The 22,573-nt window shown below is 37.8% G+C and overlaps 1 protein-coding gene across 2 annotated transcripts in view; it reads left to right on the top strand.

Annotated features, from left to right (window-relative positions):
• Positions 1–3,445: 3,445 nt before the first annotated feature.
• Positions 3,446–22,573, top strand: part of LOC138047086 (G protein-coupled receptor kinase 3-like) — a 30,665-nt gene continuing 11,537 nt past the window's right edge. The window contains exons 1-13 of one of the 2 annotated variants that reach the window (XM_068893785.1): positions 3,446–3,645; positions 3,756–3,832; positions 4,009–4,082; positions 7,530–7,631; positions 8,073–8,147; positions 8,824–8,885; positions 9,547–9,598; positions 16,599–16,690; positions 17,329–17,416; positions 18,043–18,124; positions 18,997–19,049; positions 19,805–19,882; positions 21,350–21,444. In XM_068893785.1, coding sequence (XP_068749886.1) covers positions 3,533–3,645; positions 3,756–3,832; positions 4,009–4,082; positions 7,530–7,631; positions 8,073–8,147; positions 8,824–8,885; positions 9,547–9,598; positions 16,599–16,690; positions 17,329–17,416; positions 18,043–18,124; positions 18,997–19,049; positions 19,805–19,882; positions 21,350–21,444 — 1,043 coding nt within the window. In that variant the 5' untranslated portion in view covers positions 3,446–3,532. The remainder of the gene's footprint in view (positions 3,646–3,755; positions 3,833–4,008; positions 4,083–7,529; positions 7,632–8,072; positions 8,148–8,823; positions 8,886–9,546; positions 9,599–16,598; positions 16,691–17,328; positions 17,417–18,042; positions 18,125–18,996; positions 19,050–19,804; positions 19,883–21,349; positions 21,445–22,573) is intronic. The other variant, XM_068893787.1, reaches the window with a different exon arrangement.

Raw genomic sequence — 22,573 nt, 5'->3', positions numbered from 1 at the left:
CACTTCTTTTTAAAGATATCGGGGTATTGGGATTGTTTTATTTTCCACCTGTTGGGCACGCGTAGCTCTTCTAGAACAAAAATAAACAACAGATGCACGTTTACTGAATGAATTTATGTTTGTGGGGACATGTATAGAATGAATCGATTAAAAGCAAGAAAACACACTGAAAGGAAGCGGCTCTTAGTCTATTTCACAAACGTTTATCAGTTGAATTTCTGTTTTGCACTTGCGGGATCTTAGAAAAATTGGAACCGTCTGCCTACTAAGTCCTTCGTCCAAGCCACTGGTTCATACCGTGCCTCGTTAAATGTGGTCATAAAGACTTAATTATTAAATCAACTTCTTTTCTTCTATTTCCCCGCATTCACAACTACGTATATATTTACAGCAGGAGTGATAGGTCCAATTTGACTACCAAGGGCAGATTAATAACTGACTCGTTTCGAGCCGGTTTACCCTTCGTCACAGGGAGTTAAAGTCAAGATGTAGAAAGGCATATAAACACATTGAATTGACCTCATGAACCTTGACGGAGAAAATGGGAAGAGAACTCCAGTAACCTTCACTGATATTTTCCGATTTTTGTCAGCACAATCCTAGATTGACGTGGTTTTCTCTTTTTGTTGCCGGGTTCCCATTAAGTTGAAGCATCGACGCTTTGTATGATCCTTAATCCATTTGGAGGAATTAATTTCTTAAGCCGTCTTCATCGGTCATATAGAAAAAGCAATTAGAAAACCTCATTTATGGAAGTGATAATTGGTAGTGGCGCCCTTGTTTAGAATTCGAAAAAAATAATTTGTAGCTGAACGGAGATCGAGAGAAGTAAGGCTATTCGTGCTGGTGATGTTTAGTAGCCAAAGAAATATGAATGAACCAAAAATGATGAACCGTGGAAGAAACTGATCATTAACATCATGATCGGACAGACAGAAGCCTAGGTATTAGAGGCTGGCTGTATTAAAAGAGAGGTTTAGTGAAAGCTTTGATAGGGCATCTTACCAATAGGTCATCATCTTACACCTAACAACAAGACTGGTCATACTAAAGTGCAGGGAAACGCACACTTGACAAGGCAAAGAAACCCATAAGTATGCCCTGAAACAGATTTTGAAGGAAGAGGTAGTCCACTTGTCTTTGCACTAATCAAGGATTCAAGGATTAAAGAAGATTAGCTATGATCTACAATGGGCGGCGATGACAAACTGCACGAGCATAGCTCAGTCTGGCACGTTCACTCGATCCCTCCCAGGCCAAATTAAAGAGCGTCATAGGTCACACTGCACGCCTTGAGAGGATAATACAAGAGTATAAAATTGACCGTCAAGATAGCTTGTAGGATGCTACACAAAACTTTAAAAATACGATCGTCAATTTTCACAAATTCTAAGACCAGTTGATGAAAAGACAAGTGGAACTCAAGGAAAGGTTTTTAAAGGAAGGAAATTAAGAAATCGAGGTATGTCCTTGCAAGGCGATCATATCGAATCACGCTACATACGATTGGTACCCAAATGAACTTAATTGACTTTATTAAGCCAAGCTTTGTCTATGTCACTGATTAAAAAAAGAAATAGTTGAACTTCTATCACTGCTCGCCGGGTTCAGGGTCAATATTATTGATAGGCATGGTCGCATTGAAACAGGAAATGATTGTTTTTAGCTAGTCATTTTGTGGGATTGGCCGGGTTTGAGACCAATCATGTGATTTTCGAGTTTCTTCAAGTTCTAATTCTTTCTGACGCAAAAACTAATTTGTAGGCGGAAAGAACAGACAATATCAACCGGCTCGAAGGATGTCGTTAAACATCTTTAAGAAGTTCCATTTTCCTTATCACCTGTGACAAGATACTTCCAAACAAATGTTGGAAGTCTGCCGGTCTAGATAGCCTGACCTATGGATTCAGCAAAATTTTTTGGATTCATTTCGATGTTCTCAGTTTTACTGAACAGTTCGTGATGCTGAAAAGTAAATACCGCTATTGAAGAAACGAACCACGTGCACTGAAGATAATGACAGCGGCTCACCACGCTTTCATGAAGTCATTTGTCCCTCGTAAAATGATTAAGGACAATTATTAACGAGCCTAAATTTCTCATATATGTATATTACATCTGTAGCTATGTTATTCCGAGCCTCGTTTACCAAATGGACTTTTTTTGCCCAAACAATGCCGAAGGGTAAATATATTTGACATATTTATGCACGTGCGTACCTCTAAATTTCACAGTTTACTGATTTCCTTACTCCAGACAGCGTTATTGGAGAAAATTACTATACAGTTTATTGGAACAATTGAATTGCGGGAAAATATTGATATGGTTTGCGTCGCTTCACCCATTGCAAATTGCCTTTTTCTGCACTTGATAATAATAAGTAAGTTTCAGATGTTTCTTTCCAGCTGTCTTTCAACTTCGAGTTAGGAATACTCAAGCTCGGCCTACATCAAATGTGAGCACTGAGAGGCTGTCAAACTGAAGTATCAGATAGAACTTTCTTTCTTCCTATGACATCAGGTAGGATGCATCGGAAAAAAAATGCAAGGCGCCTTAAGGAAATTGTTATCTGGTTATAAGACTTAAAATGTTAAATTCAGTAAAAAGTTGAAAATTGAGATAGTCGACAAAAATTGAAAGGAAACTACGGACCGATTCCAATCTGAGGGTAATTGAATTTGCAGCCCCAATAAAGGCATTTACACTTAAGTAAACTTCCCGTTCTTAGAGGCGGTGACGTCTGTGACAACTTTTTATTTGCCCGGTTTGGAAAATGAATGCACGGAAAGAAGGCGCTGATAATTTGCCTTGCTCTTTGAATAATCCCACTTTAACATCGCCCGCGCATGTTAGAAAATAAGCGCGGTTTGCACAAGCGCGTGCCTTCGAAAAAGAAACCTGCGACAGCTAATATCAACTCATTTTGAAAAAAATAATATAACTTTACACCATCAAAACAAACGTTTATCCCACTCATGGACAGCCAAGGATCATGATTTCTAGTCAAGGCATCTTAATAACGGAGTTGGCAAGACAGTACCACGTAAAAAAATAGGATCAACACAAATAAAATGAAGTATAGAGTCAACTGGGTAACGAAATTTATGGCAGATTTAACGTCTTTTCGACAAAGCCAATATCAGAGAAAATGAATTACAGGAATGACTTTTCACCACCTATATCACCAAAACAAACATTCAAACATTCTCAAGAGTTTTTAAACCTCGCTCGCTTTGTCTTGTGTTCGTCTGGATTTTCTCTGAAACACAATTTTGCATAGGAAAATCAAAATTAATTCATGAAATAAAATGTGAAAGGACAGTCACACAACCAAGGTAATGTCAAGACTCAAATGCAAAAGCCTAATTGACTTCTGTCCGCTTGCTCTTGGCGAATCTGATGAACCACCATAATGTATAGCCACGTGACGAATTAGCTTTGACCAATCAGCAGACAACAAACTGCACTGAAGGGCTCGAAATGTTCATCGCCGAGACGAAATTTGCAACATAAACCAAGCTGCCAAGCCAAGATGGCGGACCTAGAGGCGGTTTTGGCTGATGTTTCCTATCTAATGGCGATGGAAAAATCGAAATCCACGCCAGCAGCTCGAGCAAGCAAGAAGATAATCTTGCCTGATCCATCGTACGTAGATCAGCGCGATCCGTTCTAATTTATGTGCCCTGGATTGAGTTTTGTTAACCAAAGGTTTTAGCTTTGTTCCATCGAGAGCTTTGTTGCTTTTTCATTCCCAGTGTTTATCATGTCATGCACAAGTATTTAAGCGAAAGAGGAGAGGTACAATTCGACAAAATATTCGATCAAACGATAGGTGAGTGATTTGTTTCCAAACGATAATGCATTGTTCAGCTGTAGTTGCGTATGAATACGGTTTCTTGCTCGAGGGACCGTAGTCTTTATTTCCACAAGACAAGCATTGGAGTCTTTGGTTTTAAATGACCTAGGAAACAATACCTGATGGGTGTAATCGTTTGCTTTATTTTCAAGGTTACCTAGTTTTTAAAGACTTTTGCGAAACACAATGCGACGAACCAGTTCCTCAGCTGGCATTTTACGAAAAGGTGAGTGAACGAGCCTTTATATTTATACATTAATTTATTTATTTACCTTTATGTATTCGCAACTTCATGCAGCAAGCAGTCTTCGTTTGAGTGTAATATAATAATAATGGCTGGATTCGAATTGTGCAAGCCCAACACGAAGAGTAGCAGGAAGAATATGATCGCTAGTCGTCAGAGAATTTCCTCAAATAGCTTGGCTGGGGCTGGGTTCAAATTAATGCCAATAACACAACTTATTGCTACAATTCACAAATCCAGGATAAACTTTGAACGAGTTGTAATTTATAGCCTGATTATCGACTTCCTTCTTTCTCGGTTGTCTGATAAAAGTAGCTTTATCTTTCCCCTTGGAAATGTACATTGGAGGTGATTTTGTACTATTTGTGTAGCGATCAACGAATTCGAAGAGAAGATGGCAAGGTAGTGTAGATTGGTGTGGTACAGGCACAAGTATATTAGTGATGGACACGTTAAAGACCGCAAACTACACAATCAACCAACTTCCTATCAATTGTTTTCAAATGAAAAGATTCTCTGTCCTGCAATGTAGTCTGCAATGTAGTCCTGGGAGAGTAGGAAGTTTAGTATTTTCGGCTAAACGTACCCGAAGTTTATATACAATGTCATTTCGCGCTATACCAATCATCGGTAGGATTATCGTGCGAATAATAAATTGTAGAATCTGTTAAGTTATAAAATAAGTAATGGGGCGTTATCTTTTCGATTTGTGATTTTTACCGGTGGAGAAATTTCACTAAAATCGATTGAAATATCCATTGTTTTTTTTTCGAAGTTTTGAACAAGCACCGTTGAAATTGACACCCAGTCCGTTCAGTTATTGCATATTGAAATATGACGTACGGGAACAGTTTTTAAACAAGCTTAGTTAGAGGAAGGTCGGTGTGCTTTGAAAGAATTTTAGCGCTCACAGCATATAAATTTAGTACGTTCATTGTCGTACGCTGTAGCGCTCTTACTAGTGAACTCTAAATCCCTTGGAAATCAACTGTACATTTTTTCCCCTTCGAAACCGCAAAGGCGCGTTATTTCATCTTATTTTATTTTTTCGCTGGTCGACAAACCGTCCCAGCTTGTCAGAAAAAAATAAGCAAAACAAAGCCACGTACGATGAAAACCATAAAAAGTTGTTTTCATTTGAATTTCCCATGGAGTTTGCTGTGGTTTCACTTAAAAAAAGTGGTGAAGATCTTGAAAAAAAAAAAGTTTGAAAAAATTATGATTTTATCTATCACCCCGACTTGCGGTATGCCTATGTGTTTGGGTATACTGAAGTCGATTTATTCACACTTCTCGAGGAAAATGTTGTTTTTTGCAAAGTCAAGTCTTTAATGGTAAATAATTAATGAACGTACCTAACAAACTCCTTGCTTTAAGCGGATTCATATGATAATTATTTTTTTTTTTGCATATAGAATGCTAATGGTGGCATGAATTCATTTCCAATAAGTCAGGGACTTCTGTTTTTGAGGAAATTAATACTTGTGATCAAATTTTATCAGACAGATTTATGTTGTAGGGTAATTTGTTAAATGTGATTGTTTAGTCTAAAGTTAACCAAGAACATCCTTGTGCTTTTGTATAATAAAAAGATGCAAGGTTTGTGTGTAATAAAAACATTTGCCATGCTCAATAGAGGAAGCCTTCTACGTTATCTCACATTTATGTTTTCTTTTTGGTTTGGTTTGTTCATATTTTTGAGATAATAAAAATAGACTCAGTTTTCTTCCAAATATTGTTTTTCGATGGAGATCAGTAAGGATTCTATCAAGTTTACTTAGAATAAATTGCAAGTGCTTGAATTTTTTTTTTCATAGTGCACATTAACGGTTTGGTTTGTGTTTTGGTGGATTTTTGTAAAACACGTGAATGTTATGTTGGCTTGTGTTAGCCAGATTTTAGGGAAAGAAAATTTATTAAAATTTGCAGACATGTGTACAAATGCGAACTCCAGCCACTACTTCACATATAATAATTATTCATTTGTTCATTTAAATTTCTAATCCAGTTCTTAAGTTTTTAAAAAAAATAAGCAATTTTTTGCGGTCTTGTATTCCTTGTAAAATTACTTCTAAAGTACAGATACAGTATTACACAAGAAACAAAATGTTTTGTTATTGACTTGGTGTTGTCTCTTCCGCTTAAAGCTATCTGTGACTGAAACACAGCTTGTGTGACTCATTTTAGACGGAGCTGATGATCTTGTCAAGCTGACAACTAATGTGTAATATTTATAGTGATGGAAACTCAAATCTGTTAGAAGAATAATGAAGAAAGGGTTGGGCTGTTAAGCAAGCTACTCATTAGTATGATTCTCCATAAGGAATGAAAAACCAATAAAGATAGGGGATAATACATGTATGCTGGTAGAGAGATTTGTATTGAAAGTGAATCATATAATATTTTCTTTAGAAGATATAATAATTTTTGTGGGCTGCATTTTTTTAAGAAGTGTCTGCTAAACATGTGACATACAAATCAAACGCTAGAAGAAACCTCTTTATAAAGTACTAATATTACTGTAACAGTATAATGGAAAGTGCAAATGGTACATGCAGCCCTACTGCATTTGAATTCAGATTTATATCCAACTCTTCAGTCCTTTCTCTTAGTGAAAAAAAAAAAAAAAGAAAATAAATAGAGGATCAAATCCCCCAAATGCTGACACTTGAAAGCTTTTACTCTGACTTTGATTGTTTTGAGTATGATTGGGGACCAGTGCTAGATTTTAGGTTTGCACAATTCATTTTGCAAACTAAGCATGATGCTCCAGACGAAGTACATGTGTATATGTATACACACATGTGAAGTGGATATTGTTGTAATGTATATGATTCAGTCTGTATATCATTTCTTTTACTCATCCTTCTCAAAACTGGCCGGTCGACGGCTCAATGAGCCGCCTCCTCAGAACGCTTGACCGTCTCCTTCCATTCAGAAAATGTGAGATACAGCACATTTTTAGCTTGAACGTAAAGTCACTGGAGATATTATAAAAGCTTGAAAAAAGCTTGTTTGACATACAAATTCGCATCCCCAATAATTTTTTGTGTCGTGCACATGAAGTGTTTATTTAACTAACATTCCAGTATTTCTTATCAGACTCCATGCAAGTGTCAATTCCATTTGTGAAATTTCTTCTCTTTAAATCCCCCAGATTGCACTAAACTGCATCTGGTGAGTGTCTAAATTTAAAAAATTCCCTAGGGGAGCATGCCCCCAGACCCCCCTAGAAGCCTGCATCCTTTGGGCACTCACTTGGGTGCCTGTAGCACCAAACTGTCTCCACGAATTCGTTATGATCTGCTCCCCAAAAATATTTTGAGAGGGCTGTTTTACTGTATTTTATTGTAAAGTTGCTGCTGCATATCATGTCCTTGTTTCTAACCAGGCATTCACAAATAATATTATACATTCTAACCTGTACAGATCAAAGAGTATGAGAAACTTCAGTTTGCAGATGAACGATTGGTGATGGCAAAGGAAATTTATGACAATCACATTATGACTGAGCTTTTAGCTCGCTCACATGTAAGTGCTTTATCAAAAGCTGATGACGCCATTTCTGATTCCCTCTTGAGTCTTACTTAAAGCAGAAAAGAGGTGGCTCTTAAATTGGGTCAGAAACAGATTAAGGAATATGTATATGCGTATGTATGTACACACCTGTATTGATTTCCAGTGGGCCTGTTATGACTGTTATGAGATTTCCATTTCATGTACCTGGGACATTGCATTTGGTGGATGGTCTGTTTTACATTTGAAAGACTTTGTTCAATCACTTGTCACAAAGAAGGAGGCTGAATTTAATTTACACGTAGAAAGTGGTGTCCTATTGTACTTGAACATAACATACTTTAATCTAGCATTTGCTATCCCTCTGAGAATAGGGAAATAATACATTGTGATCTCCTATAATTAGGGTTAACACTGAGCCTATGTAACCATTCTGAAGATTATTATTTATTTCAGTCCTTCTCTGCTCAAGCTGAGACGCAAGTGCGAGAGGCAATAAGATCAAAAGAACTAACCTCTACATTGTTTGAGGTAAAATATACCACATGTTCATTCTGATAATTTTTTTAACACCTGCTCCCCTGTAAAGTATAGTAGTTGGGCAAAACTGTCAGGTGATGGATCTTGATATAATATAATGAGATGTGTGAGTCTATTCTCACCTACTCTATATTTAACATTTTTGACTTGATTTTCAAAGGGTGCAAAATACTTGATTTGAAAGATGCAAGGCTTTCTTTGGTGATTTCTTGATAAATACTAATCGGCTCATTGCTGAAAAATGTGTTTGTTTTCTTCAGCTGACGTTTCGAGCGTTAGCCCTTCTTCAGAGCGAATTTGGATTCACTCTGACGAAGGCGAGGGCTAATGCTCAAAATGTCAGCTTTTAGAATCTCTGTACGGTGGTCAATTAACATTAATAATCAACTCCGTTGATAAAACCAAATTTTTGTATACTACTTCCCCACCGACGTAGCACCACAGTTTCTTTAGAAACTACCCCCTTCATTCATTTAATGTTAGCATTTGTAGACAGTTAGGGTTTCTGTATTGGTAAATCAGCAAATTTACCTAAGGAACAAAATGACCTGCAACATGTAGATTTTGGCACGCGTAACAATTAACTCCCGATGGCCAATATTGTTTGCATCACAGTTTTTCATGCAATAATAAATTAAAAATTATGACAAATTATTTACTCTTGTAGCCATATAAGTTGGAAATCAGAGATAGTCTGAGAGGCTCAATATTCCAAAAATTTTTGAAAAGGTGAGTCTTGTGCTGATCAGTTTCTGTATGCATTTTGTCTAATGCTTTTGTTAGCCTTTGTTTGTCCAGGGTGCAGGGTTGGTGCAAGATTCAAGCAAAAAAATTAAAATTATTATCGTAAAGTGCTTCGTTGTCTTGGTCAGGCATTGAGCTACACATTTTTTTAAAGTTGTTTTCAGCAGTTTGGTGCTTCATTGAAGGGCTCTTTTCATCACATTTTGAGCTACTTTTTTAATTAAGTAAGGACACATTTCAAGTAGTGAATGGTACCTGAATACAACTTCTGCAATGAAATTTTGCAAGTTCAGTGTAGCCAAAGACTGAAAGGTACAAGGTAAAAATAGAAAACAATTGAATTTCTTATCTCTTCGTTGTTTGCCACATAACCATTAATTTTATGAAAAGTATGGCACCAGTTTTGGCTGCCAGCTAGTGGAAAAAATTATTCTAAATGTGCAAAAAAGCCTCTTAATACTTTGGGTTTACATTTAGCCCTTCAAAAAATTATTTTTTATTATGTGTTGCCTGCTTTTTGAGGATAGTTCATATCACTGGACCCCACATAGTTTCAGTTCGTTGGTAACATTTTATAATTTCAAGCTAATGGAAAAAAACACCAGTTCTTTAATGTTGATGGTACATTTTTACTATTTCTTTGCAGTGATAGATATGTCAGGTTTTGCCAGTGGAAAAATGTGGAACTCAACATTAATGTAAGTGGTCAAATTAATTAAATAACAATAATAGTAGTGATAAGAAACCCATAACATGTCTACAGCTAATGTTGAAGCTATTGATTGGTATGATAATATATAGTTACCTTAACATGAAGAAACCAAAACCTGAATGGTTTCATGAGTTCTCAATTCATTGGTGCTTGAATTACCGTAAAAACCTGCAGATAAGCCGCACCCGCAGATAAGCCACACCCTGAATTTGGCAGCTCAAATTTTGGGAAAAAAGCTTTTTTTTGCAAGAAATCAAAATCCAAAGTCAAGTCTTGAGAAGTTTTCTTTATCATCCACTGTTCATCGAACGTAAACTCGCTATTACCATTGAAACGTCTTACCCACAATTTTAGCACTTTAACATATAATGAACATTGTTTCTACCAACTTTGACCTACATGTATCATTGATCTTTTTCTGGTATTTGTCGAAAGGAATTTCTTCATTCAACACAGTGTTTCCGTATATTTTTGCATCACAACAAGAACGTGAACGGAGCATTCAAAGCTTAGTAACCAAGCATTAGATCGGACGCGAAAATGGAAAACTGGACACCAGAAGTAGCGTGATGTTTTAAGAGTTACACAAAGAGATAAGCTGCATGAAACATTGCCCAGTGTAACAGGGTCTTTATTTTGTTCGTCAGTAGTTGACACAAGACTACTGGTATTTGTTTGACAAATTTGCTATCAAAGTGCTAAACGGCGAAGAAACAGTGGGCCATCTACCGCACAAATACTCGAGAATAGCATGGTATTTTCTTGCTCGTGGAGGATCGATTACTGTTGAAGTTACAGGCGGTCGTCAACGCTGCAACGCTGCAGGGGAATGGAAGCGATCATACACTGTGGCTTAAAGGATCTGTTAACGAAGATGGTTTAATGCTTTTAGGAGGGACGCCTGTAAGCGCTGTAATATTACTCTTACATGAACAACGGCTCTTTTAAGAGCCAACAAACTTACAAAAGCAATGACAAGTACTCCCTTGTAGGTTTGTGTAATATTCATTTACATACGGAAGTTGGCATTGAAATTCACAACACCTTTTTCAAATGTTCCCACAGATAAGCCGCACCCCAATTATTTCTTATCTGCGGGTTTTTACGGTACTTATGCTGGAATAGCTCGCAATGTTCACTAGTTGGTACATGCACAAGAAATTGTCGAAGTAGAAAATGGTGTTAACTGCAACGGCACAAGTATTGGGAGAAATCGGGATATGTTGGAGCATACAGCCCTTCAGCGTCATGGCTTATCAGCACTCAGCTGTTGACCTGTCTCATACCATAGTCATTAATACTGCAGAAAGCAAAAAGGAAATACAACTTTGGAGATAACAGTGAATCAATAAGTTAACAACTGCGTCGCGAAATGGAGATTGGGTACCCGGGATGTATCCAGGGGCTTCCACTGGAGGCTAGCCAGCCAGCCCCTCAGTGGCAGCAATCCCCACATTACCCAACCATGAGCCCCCACGCCAAGCCAAAGGACCTCTGAACTAAGCAAAGCTGCTGGAGACAAAGGGACTCATGGCTTGGAATCCAGAGCCCTGAGATCACCAAACCTGAGGCACCAACACTCCTTCACCGGCAGCTGCTTCACTAAGCAGCACACATACCAGTAAAGCTGTGACCACACTCACTAACATGGGACACCACATGTGTCCTGATAGAGAGCTGATAGGCATCTGTGGACCACTGCCCAAGCATCTTGATTAACTGGTCAGGGACACCTGCTTGATTTGCTGAAGTTGCCGCCCCAATTCAGAAGCTCTGTCCTGAGAACGTACCTGGGATACCAGCAGACTGCAGCCTGGATTGAACATACATATATAACCATTTACAGTTATCAATGATCTTAAGCTGTTTGGGAAGGATGACTGTGAGATTGACTCCCTGATAAACACAGGCTGTGTTTCAAGTCATCGTTATGGAATTTGGCTTGAATAAGTGCGATGTGCTCATTATGAAGAATGGGGAAATTGCCACATTTGGAGGAATTATACTTACAGAAAAAGATTCATTTGAAGTACGAGGATGGCACAGTCAGTTAGTGTGCGGCCTTGGTGCAAGAGGTCCTGAGTTTGATTCCCAGATCTGGCGTCCTTGTTTCGACTCCTTCCTTTCCTTGTAGCTAAGTAGCTTTAAATACCCATAAAACAGAGCACTGATGGAGAGGGGGGAGTAAAATTAGCGCACCGTCGACCTCAGGTTTGTCATTAATTAAAGTTACTGTTACGAGTTATCAACATTAAATATGGTTGCTTTACTTTACTTTTATGTACATGTACTCAAGGATTGATTCTTGAGTAGGTTGATTTACTGCATGAGATCAGGCCAATACAAAATCAAAGAAAAAGTTGCATGGTAGGAAGATGTAGTGTTCAATAATAATTATTGGAACTAGATGGAATTTCAGAACATAGTAAGAGCAAAAGAAGAGGGAGCTGCTGTCCATCTGTGGATTGCTCCACCCCTGTGAAGATGTGTATCACCTGAATGTATAACATCGGACATTCAACAGTATTTAGAGGTGGACTGTTTGGGTTGGATGACTATGTACAGTTGGAGGAATTTGGTTTGGCTTGTTATGTCCAGAATAGCAGTGAACCACTTCTAATGGCATTAACAAAATAAAGGCCTGCCTAAGCACCATAACACAAGGAAGTCAAGAACAGAAAGGATGCAAATTCTTAGAAAGCTAGGAGAGAAATGCTTTCATAGGCAAATTATATGCCAAACAGAGGGAGTAAGGGGTGTTGCATCATGGGATTTGTTGTGGAAGGGTAATCCTAAAAAGTTCTTTTCAAAAATCATAATTCATTAATTCATAGTCATTAAGATCTAAGATATTACATGAAATGTATGGGACACATTTCCCTTTTTGTCTATAACTTTTTTATCATTCTTACATAGATGTATTCTTGTTGATATTGTACATTAGAATAAACATTATTTTTAGAACATCAATTTTTTAGTTGGGATAGTTAGAGTAGTTTGCAACACCTTTGTAGTTATATCCTTTTGTCTTTACGGGGTTTTCAATAAGAGATGGTAGCCAGTGAAATTTGCGGGCTATTGCATGTGAACTCTCTGGCTATTTTTCCTTAGAAATTACCCTAAATTTTACAAATAACATGAGAAACAATGGCACAGAACATGAGTCTGGATCTGCAAAGTTTTGTTGATGAAAAACAAAAGAGAAGCCTGACTTCTGAGTAATTTCGGCGGTGATTTCTATTTCCCTGTCCATGTCAAAGACAGTGATCAAAGATTGAGTAAATGCATTTTGAGGCAGTGGTCCAGCAATCCAGTAGTAGTGTAAGCTGCCTGATTTGCTAACGACATTTGAAGTGTGACAAGACAACATTTTTGGACAGGACAGATGAAATACATTTCATGCAGCTGTATAGAGTGCAAAGGAGCCATAATTAAAGGGGCTGTGCCAGGCTATTTTAGGATGTGTTCAAAACCCAAACTGTCAATTGAATTTCCAAAAAATTTTAGAGTATTCATGTACTCTCCCTGAATTAAGGACAGTGCCTACTATTGCTATTGTGCATATGTTCTGCCCATCTCGAGATACTCGGATTTCCTATCGGTGATCCTTACCAACACTGGGATATTTTGTGCGGTTTAAAATTATGCAGAGAACGTAGTTCTTAGTAAGTACTATTGGTATCCAGGGCTTGAAATTAACTCTTTTGCTCAGGTGCCAGCTGGTGACTAATGGGGAAAATTTGGTCGCCAGATCAGAAATTTTGGTTGCCAACTTTGCATGCAAGGAAAGTCATAATTGTTAAATAGCCGAAAAAAAAAAAAAACAGCGCAAGAAAGATCTCTAAAGCCATTGTTGTTTTCGGCTTAGTTTGGTGATGGTGTTCATGAAGCTTATTTGAAATGGAGCGAAGCACAGTCCTTATTCCACAGCACGGCAAACATGGGTCCTATATCCTTGCATGCTTTTCACCTCTTCAAAACGTAGTTCTTTATTCTCGTACAGCTTGTGTGTGGCAAGCAACTTACCTTTATCGCAAATAAACGCAATACTACGATATTGCTTAGCCTAGGCCCCCACACAACCACAATGCTTGTACCAGCCCCCGACTGAGATAAAACAAAAGGAGCAGCTCATATACGGTTTCAGTAGCTTCTAGAATCAGAGGAACTTGGTTTCTTAACGTACTTTTCTACCGATATTAATCACCTTGGGCAGAGGGGGACTTTATGCGATGTCTAGGTTCATTATCAATATATTATTATCAATATCAAGCTTGTTTCGAGGAGGTCCCTTGGTAATTTGGCTAAATCTACGATTTCAGCATTCACAAATGACGATGCATTTGAATTTTCAATTAACCTTCTTGCTGAATCTTCGTCTTCTGGGCACAAAATTCACATAACTGGCAATAAGCATACGGTGTTCAAGTGCGCTCACGATCCCATGAAGCTGCTGAAACAATAATATTATGATGCCTAGTCAATGCAAAGTACATTTGTGCTATTAATTAACAATGTGAGAAACCAATTTTCTCAAGGCTGCTGCCTAAGAAAATTTTAAAGGGGCCCTCAGAGCTAAACGCTGAAAACTTAGGAGCCCAACATATGAAGTGAAAGGTGTTGCTGTGAAAAATTAAGGCGCCCAGAGCTATTCTTTGGGAGCCCCAGGCTACCGGGCTCCTGTTAGGCAACAGCCTTGTTTCTTGTAGTATTTTATACGTTATTTCAATGGGGAAAGAAAGGTGAATCGTGTTCTAGCTACCACTTCCAAACGATTTCATCTCATAGAGATTCATGTGCAACAGTTGTCTACTTGTTATCCTGGTTTATCAGACAAAACGTGATTCACCAGCTGGCGACCTGAGTGCTGAAAATCTAGTCGCCAGCACTCAATTTTTGGTTGCATTGAGTTGCAATTTCAAGCCCTGGTATCCAGAAAGAAAATTGGTGGTACCGATGCATTTTTCAGAGATAATTAAGCTTCAAATTTGAGAAAGAACACAACACATGTCTTGGTACATGTATTTCTAAAGCTTTTTACAAATATTGTTCATGAATTATCTTTGAAAAATGTGTGGTTACCCTCAATTTTCTTTTTCAATTTCAATAGCACTTGTTACGATCCACAATTTCCACATAATCATAAACCTGGGCAAATACCCTAATTCATGCTCCAGAATGCCAGAATTGCATTCTAAGATGCCCGAATTTCAAAATTTCTCTAGGGGAGGATGCCTGTAGACCCCCCTAAAAGCTTGTGCCTTCAGCCCTAAAAAAGGCACCCATTCTCCTCCTACTCCTCAGGTGTTGCTGCCTACTCAAGTATTTTAGTTATTGTTGTTGTTCCTGTTATTGTAATAGTAATGATGATGATGATAATATAACAATGATACTAATGTCATCTCTGTCACTAAATTTTGCTAATAAATGTGACATAAATAATTATTGGTTGGTTTCACAATGATGGTGTTAGTCAAGGAAAGTTGCAAAGTGGACCATGGGATAACAGAGTGCTACACGGATCATAAACAATGTCACTTTGTCGAGACAAGGCAGATGAAAAACATTTGAAAAAAATCATTTCTCAACTGTTACCAGCAGTGACCTATATGCTCAGCAGTCAATGGGACATCGCTGTCAGGCTTTGAAAAGCCCTCCTCACAGGCGACCCAAACACATAATTTGAATGCTCAGTTAACGTAATGGTTTGTAGGGTTTATGTGAGAAACATGAAATGCAGAAAAAAATTGGCTAATCCTAGTTTATAGCAAGGAAAATAAATAAAATAAACTTACTCTTACTTCACCTTGTGTCCTTTTGTTGATTTGAGGCATTCTGGGCTAGTTTTGAAATTTGCTCCAATCCTTCATTAAAAGAAGACAAGGCTGGAAACTCACAACCTTTGAAGCCACTGATCACTCCGCGATCCAGGACGATTAATTAATTGCCAAAATCCGCTTGATTCTGTCTTTTGTCTACTGTCTCATGATGATCGATAACAAACGATACAGCATAAAGGCCGAGAGTCCCAAAACGATCTCCTCATACTTAAAGAACAAGCCAGTTTTGACGAAGGACCCGCCGCTTTCTCCAGCCTGAAGAGCCAGTAGCTGTTCAAACAGGCCACAACCACTGGCCTGGTCACTATTTCACTTCTCTCTAGAGGCAGGGATCCAAGATCAAACTTCGCCTATCTGGATCCTTCTCAAGTCCCCACGTTGCTCAAATATTTACATGCAAACATGCAAATATTGCTATCGAGATTTTTCCCACCGAAAAATATTACTTGCTCCCTGCTGTTCTGCTGTGTTTCGAAGCTGAAAAGAAAGGAACTCAACAAGTTGTCCTCTGCTGAACGCATGGGAAAAAATCCATTTAAAACGAGTCTGCTCCCAGCAGATAATAGCTTTCGAGTGCTAACAATGCAATTGGTTGATCGCCATCAGAGCAGGGCTCTCAGGTTTGCAGGTGTGACCTCCTGTAGCCTTAGCTGGTCAGATGATATTTAAAAATAATAGTGAAGGTAAGAAGTCAATCAAAATATTTAATCATTTTTGATTGGCCTCACATTATTCAAGCCATCATTCAACAAAGCAACCTGTCCATCCAATAATAGTGACATAATTGGTCCAACAACAGACAAATATTAGGAGAATGAATCTGTAAATGCTTGAAATAGATGATTGTGATATGGAGCCCATTTTCTGGAGCTGTGGAATAACTATATTTTTTAATTACTGTATAATGCAAAGAATTATGCACACCTTATAATTATAGGTTTCTATCAACACTGACATCCTTGTGAGTGAACAGACTCCTGCATGAGTCTCCTGACCTAATAATTTAGCATCATCCAACACCTTTTGATTGCATTTTGCCTAAACGTTGAGTGCCTTGAGATAATAAGTTAACTTCTGTATTGTAAAACCTTTAGTGGTATCTACTGGGATTCTATTTAACTGAAATAATCTTTTCCCTTTTTGCAGCTAACCATGAATGATTTTAGTGTACATAGAATTATTGGTAGAGGAGGATTTGGAGAAGTTTATGGTTGCAGAAAAGCTGACACTGGAAAAATGTAAGCTTTGTTAAACAATGTACCAGTATTTACAGAAGGGATTGCTCTGTTATCTTTTTCATGGTTCAGGATGTGTTTGCTAGTGATATAATGAAAACATTTTGGGATTTCTTAGTGACTCTGGCAGTGATAAGTACCTACATGTTAATCGACTTGATAGGTCTAATCATTTTTGCAAAGAAACATTGATTTTTGGCGGGACTAATCTGCAGGTGGCAGGTCGCGGGTTGCAGGTCATTGTTTCACCAATACAGAAAGTATCCTAAACATTTATAAAAGCTAACCTTTAGGCCTAAAACCTTCTGTTTAGGCCTAATTAGGCCTTAGGTTAGCTTTTAAGAATGTTTCGGATACTTTCTGTATTGGTGAAACAATGACCTGCAACCCGCGAACTGCGACCTACGACCTGCGGCCTGCGACCTGCAAATTAGACCCGCCGATTGATTTTACTTCAGTCCGTTTGGTGCTACATGTGTTTTGCTTGGGGATCTAAGATATTCTTAAAGTTATAGCTACTTTATCTTTTTGTTGCTGTACAGTATAGAGCTGTGGTTTATTATTTCATTCGCTACATTTTTTGTCATCTAGTGGATGCACCTTTGAAGTCAAAATTTTTAGTATTTTTTTTTAATTTCAAGGTATGCTATGAAATGCCTTGACAAGAAAAGGATCAAGCTGAAACAGGGGGAAACCTTGGCTTTGAATGAGAGGATTATGCTCTCCATGGTTAGTGTTGAAGAATTCTCAAAGTAATGAGATTTATGAATCAGAGGGAAAACAAGATTTCAAAAGTGAGATGGGTCTTGGGATAAAAAGCTGGCACATTAATTGTTATACATGGTGCATACTTCAGAGACTTAACATACATCTGTACAGATTCCAAGTGCTCAGGTGTCCTTTACAACATATCAGTATCATTGTTTCAATAAGAACTTGCCATCGTCATCATCATCATCATCATGTCATCACATTTATTTTTAGTTTAATTACATGTGTCATTATTGAAAATTGTCTGCACTGATTGGTTGCAGTTGTGGTGATTATTACGTGATAATCACCTAAGCATTTTTTTTTTGTTTTTTTTTTTTTCAAAAATGGCCTCAAGCTGCTTTATGGAGGTGAACGACAAAGATATTAATAATCTTATTGTTCAAAAGAAGATGCATATTTTTTAAAAAATCACCTATGTAATTATACTAAACAATAATTATTTTTCACCTCAGGCTTGGTGAATGTCAGTGAATAAAAACCTCAACTTCTTCTCAGGTTTTATTCACTGATATTCACTAAGCCTTCAGTGAATAATTTTGTTAAATATTTATTTGTATTCAGTGATATTTATTTCTTACTAGGTCAACAGTCCTTTTATTGTATGCATGACTTATGCCTTCCAAACCCCTGACAAACTTTGTTTTGTGTTGGACTTGATGAATGGTAGGTCAAACAACAATAATTATTCATCTAACTTTGAAATGCTTTTTCCCTTGTTTATGCAACGATCACATCAACAGTACTGTTTTAATGCAAAATTCAGTTTTATAATAATCACTAAAAGAATAAGTACATACTAAGATTTTGTTTCTTAAGAAAAAATAGTATCACTGGTGCAGTGAACATGTGAGAACATAGACCTGTTGTCATGGTAACTAACACTATTAGCTCATAAAACACAAGCTTCCCCTTCACTGTAAGATACTCTTGTGCTGTAAATTATCACTTCTCTACTACATTAACATTTTTATTGCACAGTTTGATGTTATCATGATTTGTTTTTCATAACTTACTTTTATATCTTGTTTAATTAATGTTACACAACAAGCATGTTTTACTGGTTTGTGACTACTTTTTTACCATTTTGATAATGAATAAAGCAAACTGAACTTTTAATTTGCATGGACATTTCATCAATATCTTTATGATAAAGAAAACACTACATGGCCGCTAGGGGAGGGTGTCTTGAAAACGAAGATCACCCTAAGACCCCGAAAACTTGAAAATGAAGAAAGTAACCCAAAACCCTCAATTTGACTAACCCTTGGCCTAAAGTTCGTTTTTAGACCTAGGGTTAGCCAAATTGAGGGTTTTGGTTTAATTTCTTTGTTTTCGAGTTTTTGGGGTCTTAAAGTCTTCGTTTTGAAAACACCCGCTTGGGATACAAATTTTATCTTTTTGTGCTGATAGTGCATGTACGTCTCGCTGGTTCACTGGGCTCACTCATGAGAGGTGTTATCAGCACTCGGGGATAAAATTCATATCGTTAGGCGACATATCCCTGCACCTAACTTGAGTTTTTGAACTGTTTATAGGTGGTGATTTGCATTATCACTTGTCGCAACATGGTGTCTTCAGTGAAGACGATGTGAGTTTTTAATTTTTTTTTGTTTTATTTTCTTAAACTGTTAATTTTTCTTACATTATTAATTTTGGTTTGTTCAGTGACTAAAGTTTGGGTCATCCACAGTGTGAGAACTTGTAACCCTCACAGATGACTCTTGTACAAGTTATTTTTTGCACATTGTCTTGTAAATTTAACTTCCATGTATTCATGAAAGTTATATAAAGTTACCAGCTTGTCATTATAAAGCCTTTCATTGAGAATTTGGCTTGATCTGTAGTGAACTTCCTTTCCAGACGTTTTGTTCTATTTTCCATGGAAAACATAGTGTACTTTGAGTACTGTTTATTGTTATTGTTAATGTTATTGCGCATACGTTCTGCGCATCTCGAGATACTCGGGTTTCCTATTGTTGATGCTTACTAATACAGTGATATTTTTGTGCGGTTTAAAGCTACAGCTGTATGCAGAGAAAGGAGATGTTAGGAAGAAACTCTTGGTATCCAAAAAGAAAATTGAGGAAAACCATGCATTTTTGAGAGATAATTATGCTTCAATTTCAGAAAGAATGCTATACATTGCTTTGTATTTTAAAGCTTTTTAAGAATATTGATCAATTATCCTTGAAAATTGCGTGGTTACCCCCAATTTTCTTTTTGGATTTCAATTACATTTCCTGCATAATCATAAACCGGGGCAAAAATACTTTTGAATTAGTAGGCACCATCCTTGATAAACCTTTTCCGGCATAAAAATGAGAGTTCTTTTAATATTTATAGGTAAGGTTCTACGCATCAGAAATTCTTTTGGGTCTTGAACACATGCACAACAGAAAAATTTGTTATAGAGATCTTAAGGTAAGGAATCAACAGATCAAATCGACCTTTTTCGATTGTACAATTTGTTTTCCCCGTTTATTTTATGTCACAATAAAGAGAAAATTTCCTTTGAAACTTAGACACGCAATCTTTTGGTTGTGCTGTACTGGAAAAACAAAATGATCAAGCGAATAAGCTAAGATCTATATTCAACAGGATCCGAACAGCCATAATGTAGCGAAAATTAATAAGCTAGAGTTCCTCTCAGTTCAACTTCTATTCCACGCGAAACGTTTAGGTAACTTTTGAAGGTGAATGAAATAACTGTGAGCTTTTCCAAATCAACAACACTTTCAATTGGAAAAAACAACGATTTTTCTTGGAAGCTGGCAGATTTAATATGGCTGTATATTTTAGGGTTGTACTGTACGCTGTGTACGTCACCACCAGTTCAAACTATTAAAGCATTCCTGCATTGCAGTAAAAATGAACAGGTCATGGTTACTCACATTTTCTGCTGCCTTTGTCCGTTTTCGCACCATGTGTTGGCACTTCTGCATCGGCTGTTTCCTTTCCTTTTGAGCACAATTCAATAAAAAAAATTTAACAACGCCAGAGCGATTGATTTTGCACGTATGCACGTATCCAGAATGCTCCCAACCAAAAAGAAAGGCGGGAAAGTGAGCGGTCATGTGACATTGTATCACAGTAAATCCAGCTTGGAGGGCTCGTTTTCGGAAACATTGAGCGCTTTCTACGGAATTTTCGTAAATTTCGATTGGAAATTCCTGATAAGATTTTCTAATATCTTTTTGGAAAACTTTTTTTCGGAAAAGGTCTTGTTTAATTGAATTACCGCCCAAAAATTTCGTTGAATGGTAAACGCCTATTGCATTCATCAAAAAAATAGAAACAAACAGAATTTAGTAAGTGCATGCCTTCTCGTGTAGAGAAGGAAAAATTAGCACTATTTTAGCGCCTAAATTCATGAGTTTTAAAGAGGTTAAGGGGTACAGAAATTGCCGTCGGGAAATGGCGAGTTTAAAATATCTTAGTCGGAATCACAGGCGAGCGACAATTTTGGTCTTCTCGAGAACTCTTTTTTGATCGTTCCATAATTATTTTATTGTGTTGGGAACGAAGGTCACGATCAGAACCAATGTATTCTTATATTTCGACGTTATTTTTATTCTCGCGAATTCAGCTGATTTTGTAGTTCTCTTTTTTCAGAACTTTTTCATGTTTGTCTCAGGCTTCAATTTTCTATAAAGATTGCAGTCGTGGTCTCTGTTACGTAAACAGTCGTCGCGGAAAATCTCAGATATACCAAGTGACACCGTTCCACAATAGCGTTAGCTCATGGTCGATAAGAAACTGGACTGCTTGAAGCTCAAAACACCTGCTATTGAATCTTTAGAACTGTTTTATCCTAAAATGACCGGCGTTGTTGTCATTTCAAATATTGTAAGACTATGTGTAGGTTTACACTTTTTTCTTTTACTTTAGCCTGCCAATATCCTGCTAGACGAGAATGGTCACGTTAGAATATCAGATCTTGGGCTTGCATGTGACTTTTCTAAGAAAAAGCCCCACGCCAGCGTGTAAGTGGCATCTCGTATAGGCAGAAACCCATAAGGGTTGAAACGTGTAACGGCCCCTTGTGTGCTGGGAAACAAGCTTCTGAATATTCAATTTGTTAAGTACCATATTTGGAACAACAAGAGCGAGGGGTTTCCAAATATGGTACTTAGCACTGAAACATTCAACCAATCAGTTCGCACTGAATATTCGGAAGCTGTGCACGCGCGTTACACGTTTCAACCCTTATGGGTTTCTGGTATAGGGTTATTGCTCGGACCCTGTATGGAATGAAGTTATTTATTTATTCATGTTAACTCGGGCATACTCGGAAGAATGCGAATACTTCAAGCAGAAATCGATTTTTTTACTTTCCAGATACTAGTTCTGGTGCTTTGTGGCCTCCCACGCAGACATTCTTAGGGCTTCGTCACGCGTTCCTCCCCCACGAACATCTGCTGTAACGAAAAACCACTATCGTTCAACGGCTGTTTTCCCACTATTTAACTCGCTCAGCATTGACTAATTGTGTTGTACATAGTCAATCACATGCTGCGAAAGAATGCCATACAAAACACGAGTTTACCCTAAGCTGAAAAACGGCCTCTGATTGGTCCGTAATCCACGAACGGAAATAGTTTTTCCTTTCAGCAGACGTTAGTGAGGGAGGGACGCGTGATGACGCCCTAAAAACGTCTGCGTGGGAGGCTAAGTGCTACGCAACTGACCTATAGGGGACTAGCCTGCGAGAAGGCTCCGCACTTATTTGCAGTATTGAGCGAGTATTTTGGCAACAGAGTCACCAGCACGTCAGAGGAGTGAGGCGAGGAGACCCATAATTGTGTGAAGACAAGTTAGAAGCGAAAACAGCTCACTTCCGGTTGCCGTCCGCCTCTCAAAAACGCGGATGCTTTAGCTCCTTAGCGCGATACCCCAAGCAAGTGAGCCGCCAATGTCAGAAGGTGGCATGATGGCACTTATTGTAAAGGAGGGGGTGCAACAAATAACGCAGTGATTATTAACTGAAGAGCATAGTTGAGGAAAGAAAATTGTGATAAAATACGCTACCCGGCGTAGCTTGAGTCTCTTGAGTCGAAATTCTCAATATCTTGGCACAATCACGTAAGTTGGGTCTTAATCACAAAACTCAAA

The sequence above is a fragment of the Montipora capricornis genome, chromosome 4 (genome assembly GCF_036669925.1).
Source record: "Montipora capricornis isolate CH-2021 chromosome 4, ASM3666992v2, whole genome shotgun sequence".
NCBI lineage: Eukaryota > Metazoa > Cnidaria > Anthozoa > Scleractinia > Acroporidae > Montipora > Montipora capricornis.
The sequence above is the reverse complement of the archived record's forward strand: the minus strand, read 5'-3'. Positions and strand labels throughout refer to the sequence as shown.